The sequence below is a fragment of the Thermobia domestica genome, chromosome 15, assembly GCF_964235325.1.
Source record: "Thermobia domestica chromosome 15, izTheDome1.hap1.1, whole genome shotgun sequence".
Classification (NCBI taxonomy): domain Eukaryota; kingdom Metazoa; phylum Arthropoda; class Insecta; order Zygentoma; family Lepismatidae; genus Thermobia; species Thermobia domestica.
Genome location: NC_137468.1, coordinates 51180650 through 51187516, shown reverse-complemented (window position 1 = coordinate 51187516; position 6867 = coordinate 51180650). Strand labels below are relative to the sequence as shown.

The window sequence follows — 6867 nt, the reverse complement described above, 5'->3', positions numbered from 1 at the left end:
TTACTGTTTCAAAGTAGACATAAATTATTCTACTTACAACATTTGCTCATCATTTGTTCATTTTTATTGGTAACTTTTTATGGAAAACACAAGATAATTGAAGCGATATATTTTTAAGATAATTGAATAAGAATCTTTCAATATATTTGAAAGTTACAAGAGCCGCAATAGTTTTGAAAAACTTTCATCAGCATAGAACTGCTCAATTCCGTTCTCAACAGCATAGAATGTGAACACAACACGTGTTCAAATAAACTTCTTCTCGGACAAAAAATGAGTACTTGCTATCTTGCGGCTCGAGTTTCAACATAGGAGTGGCAATATACAGATTATGCAAGGGAAGTATCGGAATTGGTTTGTTCCGAAGTCGGAATGCTCAGGCACATCATTAGCGATTGAGAGAGGTGTTACCGACCGCGTTATGCGATTAGCTTCTATGTCAAACTGAACAAAACCGCTACGAAAACGTAGACTATGATCCGTGAGGGTGATCAAAACCATACCATGTCATGTACAAGAGTGTGCGCGTGGCCCAAACTGTTTAAAGATGACCGTGAAGCGATTGAAGATGACGGATGTGCTGGGTACTCTTCAATGAGCCAAGATGAAGACAATTTGGCGAGAGTGCGGGAACCGTTGAATGCAGACCATCGGCTCAATATGCTCTTGATTGCCGACACAATAAAGTTCCTGGAAACAATTGTACAAGAGATAATCACAGAAACGTTGAATATGAGAAAAGTGTGCGCGCAACTTATACCCCAAGTGTTGACTGATGATCAGAAGGCACGGCACGGTGTGTGGCTGTAGATGTTTCTACGTTTGGAAGAGAATCCAAATGAAATGAAAATGAAATCTTTAAGTTTTACGTCCCACGGTTATGCCGGTTAGGCTAAAGGAGACGGTGATTATGAGAAATGAATGTAATGGTGGAATGAAGAAAGTGGGAGGAAACGGGATAACCCCGAGAAAACCCACTCACACTGTGTTTGTCCACCACAAAGTTCACTTGGCGGGAGCAGGGTTTGAACCCGGAACCCCAAGCACCAGAGGTGAGCGCTCTACCACTGAACCACCGCGGCCCCCGAGAATCCGATTGTTTACACAAGGTTATTAATGGCGATGAAACATGAACCTTCGAATTTGAGCCGAAAAAGCGACAAAGTGCAGAGTGTCACACGAAGCAGTCTCTAAACAGAAAAAAAGTTCGCATGGGAAGGTTGTCCGTCAAATCCATGCTAATTATGTTTTCCTGGGCAAAAGGACCAGTGCAGTGCACACAGAGTTTGTACCTGCCGAACAGATCGTCATAGGTAACATTTACGCTGTATTGTTCCAGCGTTTGAAGGATCGCGTTCGTCTGAGTGTGACCGGACATCACCGACTAGTAGACACTCAATCAAAACAACTAGCGCCCAGTCATACTTCTCTACTTGTCGCAGAACTGTTGGCCAGGAACAACATGGCAATGCTACCGAAGGAACCTTATAGTCCCGTCCTGGTGCCATATGACTTTGTTTCTATTTACCCGCATCAAGAGGGCCCTGAAAGGATGGCGCTTCGATACGATTGTCGTGGTGCAATCAGCTTCGACCAGGTGCCAATCTGTTTTCCGGTTGAACAGTTCCACGGGACCTATAAAAATTAAAAAAGAAGCTCTGGCAGCGATGTTTTGATGCTCAAGGGGTCTATTTTGAATAGTTCTAATTCATTGTGCAGAAACGTCAATAAATGCGTTTAGTATAAGACCAGTCTCGATACTCTCAAGAGGAGAAAAAAATTGATTCTACTCTGAAGTCCATACGCAACAGAACTGTAAAGCGAAATGTGGGCTATGTTACTGTTCGTGATACTGGGACAGCCAGAAAATCTTAAAAACATATTTCCATTTTTATAATTGTTCCCAACGTTAAATAAAACTAATGTTGCTTTTATTATATCGAGTACCTACAATTAACTCGCTAGATGATTCGTTTAGCAATTATCCAACTTTTAAAGCAACTACACATATAGCAAAGACATAACAGAAAAGTGTAAAGGAGCTTTCAAATCTTTTCGCATCTTACCTAAAATATTTAGTAAAAGGCGAAACAAAACATAGCCTGATTTTTCTGAATTAATTTAATTTTCTTCAACGGTGTAGAAATTTGTATTAATATTACATTAAAATGGATTCGAGTAAAGCAGTAATAAAGTGTATGCTAATAATTACAGACATCAAATATTTTTTGTATCTTAGTTTCTGTTGCTTCATAGTGACGGAGGCTGTAAGAATTGTACCAGTTCGTGGTATCCACGTGACTGCTGTGTGTCCTGTAATTCCAGGATACGGCATTTCATAAATAACATGACTAACGAGCTCATCAAAATCGTCTGTCACCTCACATTTCTATTTTTGGCTGCCTCATCGTGAACGTTGATAAGTCTTTAAACCAGTAGCGACATTACAGATTTTGCTGGAGGGTTGGCAAAATGCTTTACTCATATAAGAATTTCACGTTTTTTATTAGTTCATTAGTATACAGTTGATTAAAACATATGCATTTCTCAAATTCGGGGGGAAGCAATTGTCCCCTCCTGCCTACCTCAAGGGTGATCAGTGGTAGAGCGTTCACCTCTGGTGCATGGGGTCATGAATTCAATCTCAGGTCGCGCCAAGTGAACTTTGTGGTGGAAAGATACCCTGTGAGTGTTTTTTCTCGTTTTATCTCGTTTCCTCCCACTTTCTACATTGCGTCGTTTTATTCATTTCTCATCATCATCGTCTCCTTTACCCTAACAGGGATAATCGTCCGATGTAAAACTCAAAGACTTCATAACATTTTCGCAATCCAAATGACGCCCCTGCTTAAATTCAGCGCTCGAGCACAAAGCAATAACTTATATAAGACTCCTGCCGTATCCTTACCCATGATACTATGAATTGGAGATTTTTTATGCCTTGTCAACCGGAGAGTCCGACTTACATCACATAATTCAAACTGGGAAGAGTTTCGACTACAGACTTGTTTACTATGTGATAATTATCATAATATACTATAATCCCGATGCGATAATAAGTTTATACTCCATAATTTTAGTACGTACACTTTTCGCAGTTTCTTAATGTACAAATAAATTCTAGATGTGTATTAAATAATTATAAAACACATTCAGGAGCCAATGGCAGCATATAGTAAAAGCAATCGGAAATTATTCTAATTGAATTAAATAACATTAATTTAGTTTGTCTACCAGCACAATTGGTTCAATCCACGTAGATCGATATAGTTTATAAAGTAATTTTAAAAATAAAGCTGAAGAATATGTTGGATTAAACGTAATATAAATTGTACCATTGACCAACTAACAAATCGCCATCATCTTTCCAAAAGCTTCGTATTCGATCATTCGTTTCTGACCTCAAGTTGCTCTCTCTTGCAATGATTTCGTTTTCAAATGCTCGACAAAGCGAACAGTTATAATGGAAACGACATTTTGTAGTTGGCTACTCTCCTATATTGCCTCTGCTGGTGTGTTTGCCATCTAAATCAAGTCCCACTGCTGGATATCATAACCTAACATTACATCTTTAGAAGACAACACGAGAAAGACACATATATCATAATTTAAAAAGTCATCCCCGTGGTGATTAGTCGAGGAATCACATCGAAAATGTCATATGTACAAATTCATGGTGTTCAGTAGTATTCTTTTGAGCGTTCGTCCTTCTCGACTCTGATGAGCTGTTGAACGTCATATAATAGGCTCCCGTTGTATATCTCCGTATTTTTAAAGACAGTCACCTCTAAATTTTGACATGTGTAGCTCTCGTACAAACATCAATTTTAGGAACTGGTACAAAGGACTACTCTTTTAAATGTCGAACTAAAAATTTGGTATTATTGTATAGGATGAAGGTATATACCTTTGTAATTTTGGGTGATCGATTTTCTTTCATTCAATTGAAAATAAAAGTGCTGAAAATTTACATTTCGAAGGATTTGACTAGTGATGAGCAAATGCAAAACCACTTGCACACCCAGTCTTGGTCTTGTTCTTGCACTGGAACACTTGGTCTTGGTCTTGGTCTTGCTTGCAAGAGTCTTGCAAATCTTGCTTTTAAGAAACTTATGCTTTTCATAAGTAAATTTTACTCTGGATATAAGGGATAATAAATTCTACAATGCGCCAATAGTAACGGAAATAAAATGTAAGTTTCTAAATGTAACATAGTTTACCTTCGTGTAAGTATAATCTTAATGTACAACATATGCAATAACCTTTATTTCTTCTACAACGGCTGCCACGCTTCACTACCTATAAGATAACTCAACGCTTCGTAATCTTTTTATATTTTTTAACAGATCCAATACCCCACTGGTTCCCAAACTCGGGAGGCTACCCCTGAGATGCACAGAAAATCAGGACGGCACAGAATACTGAAACACCATGAATTGCAAAATTAGGTTTACACTCCAAAGACACAAGATTTTTTTCTTTTCAACCGAATCTTTGTATGGAAGAAACTTCCAATTAAAATGAGATTTAGATTTTGTTTTACTGATTCCAATAATTACCCCATGGGACAGAAACATGAACATTATGCAAACGCAAAGAAAAAAGTGGAGGCTTTCGAAACGTGGGTATAGAGAAAAAACGAGAGAATTAGGTTGAACGGAAAACCAATGAGAAGGTGTTACAAATATTAGCAGTAGGGGACAAAAGAAGAATTTTAGATGTAATTAAGAGGAGGAAGAGAAAGTGGTTGGGACATTGGCTGAGGAGGAACTATATCATGCGGCACGTGCTAGAGGGTATGGTGGAAGAAAAGAGAAGGAGGAGGCGAAGGAGACTGTAGTTGAAGGAAGGTATTAAAACAGAAAATTGCAATGTCAAGACTAAGAGACTAACTGAGAGCCACCGTACATTGAAGCGTTTCAGTTGCAGCAAGTGACTTGCCAATAATTGCAGAATAGATTATGATGATGATGATACGTTTAACAATATTGCCCAATAAAGAGAAAGAAAAATTGAAATAATAATGATTATAATCATCCATCTTGACATTTAAGAATGGTTTGAGTGGAAATTCAAAACGACTCAACGGTTTATGTCTTTTCTGTCTTGCGGTCATATGCACTAAGTTTATTTGAAGGACATGGAAATGTTATTTCGATATTAATTTTAAGAGTATAACGGATGCTTGAGCCTCGGAGCCATGTAGTCGGAATCTATGGTGTTCTGAATTAACGATGTTCAATACTATATTTCTCTTCAGGTTTTGAAGAAGAACACCACAACCACTATTATGTTTTGAAATTAAATTAAAACTCTAGTTTAACGTTTCACGATTATACACCGAAGTAAAGGGAGACGGTGATGATGAGAAATGAATGAAATGGTGGAATGAAGAAAGTAGGAGAAAAATTGGAAAAACGTAGAAAAACAGGGTGTTTGTCCAACAGAAAGCTCACATGGACAAGATGACATTTGTGTGTGGCTTGAAAACGAGTAATAGCTACAGAAAACGCGAACCGATTAAGGAACGAAATACTGTAGTTATATGCAACTAGGGCAGATCAACTCACACGGATTGCATAAACTGCTGGGAACACATTCACCCTGGCGGCATTTTTAATAAAGCCAAGATGTTCAAATGAAAGATGAAATGACTTTTTCACCTTCCTTTTTACATTTTATAAAAAATCAATTAGTATCGGTACTTCTGCAAGACTCTTGCGCAAGAGTCTTTGTCTTGGTGTTGGTCTTGGTCTTGGTTTTGCATCGGGATTACTGGTCTTGGTCTTGGTCTTGTGGGCTGTCGTTGTATGCTGTTGTGGGCTGTCATTGTAACGATGAGGAGTGGGTGATGATCCTCAAGACGAGTGGTGATGTAATTAAGACGGAGAGACAAAAGTTGGAAAATAATATGGGGAAATGTCATACGTTGATAAAGTTCATATTTCGGACTGGGTAGTTTGATTCGGTACGAAATGCTTAGTGCATGTGGTTCCAATATCTTCAATTATTGTAGAATGAGAGGAGTGAGGCAATTCAGGCTAGATGAGCATATGTGATGACAGGACGTAGAAATAATTTATAGGCATTAAGTACTATTGTTTTACTTAGACCCGAAGTAAGCCTGTAAGGCGTTTAAGTAAATTAAGATGATTGTAAGCTTTGGTGGTGATTTGCTGCAAATGAGCCTTCCAGGTGAGATGTGTGTCTAAAATAAATCTGAAATATGTTACTGTTTTGCTCAGTGGAAGACGTGTGTCGCTGACTGCGAGATGAAGTAGTTTGGGATTTCTGTGTACTTTTGTGCGCTTTTAGGCGGTAGGAATAATATGGTTTTTGTCTTGAGAGTTTTGATCTTTAGGTGCCACACTTTACACCAATGGACAAATGAATCTATGGCAGATTGCATGGAAATATTCAGTTAATGGACGATTTTGCCTAGCGCTTAAGAGGCGGTCTCATTTGCATATAGGAAAACACGTATATTATCGGGCACATTTGGAAAGTCAGCTACATACAGAAGATATAATAATGGAGAAAGAGACGACTCGTGACGTACACAAGAATGAAGAAATATTGGATGAGAGAATGTATGGTTAATGGTAATATACGCTAGGCGACAGAACAGGAAAATATGTATAAATGTGATGTAAGTAAGAGGAAGACGAAAGTTGAGAAGTTTATATACAAGGGCATGGTGCCAAACCTTGTGAAAATATTTTTCAAGATCAAAGAGAGTTAGATAAGATGGCTGGGAAGTATTATAGTGATTTGTGATGGAGTTAAGAAGGCGGAATGACTGATCATTAATGCTCAAAGTTGGAAGAAAACCTGCTTGATGTGACGGTAATAAATTATATCTACATG

The 6867-nt window shown here is 38.2% G+C and overlaps 1 protein-coding gene across 1 annotated transcript; it reads left to right on the top strand.

Moving 5' to 3' along the window:
• The first annotated feature begins 474 nt into the window (after window positions 1-474).
• LOC145671485 (protein GVQW3-like) lies at window positions 475-810 on the top strand. Its single transcript, XM_081740676.1, has one exon. It carries the CDS (start codon window positions 475-477, stop codon window positions 808-810), a length of 336 nt encoding a protein of 111 aa, XP_081596802.1.
• The last annotated feature ends 6057 nt before the right edge of the window (window positions 811-6867 follow it).

Excerpts from the sequence above, each read along its gene's own strand:
- LOC145671485 (XM_081740676.1), top strand. The coding sequence starts at position 475 with ATGATCCGTGAGGGTGATCAAAACCATACCATGTCATGTACAAGAGTG.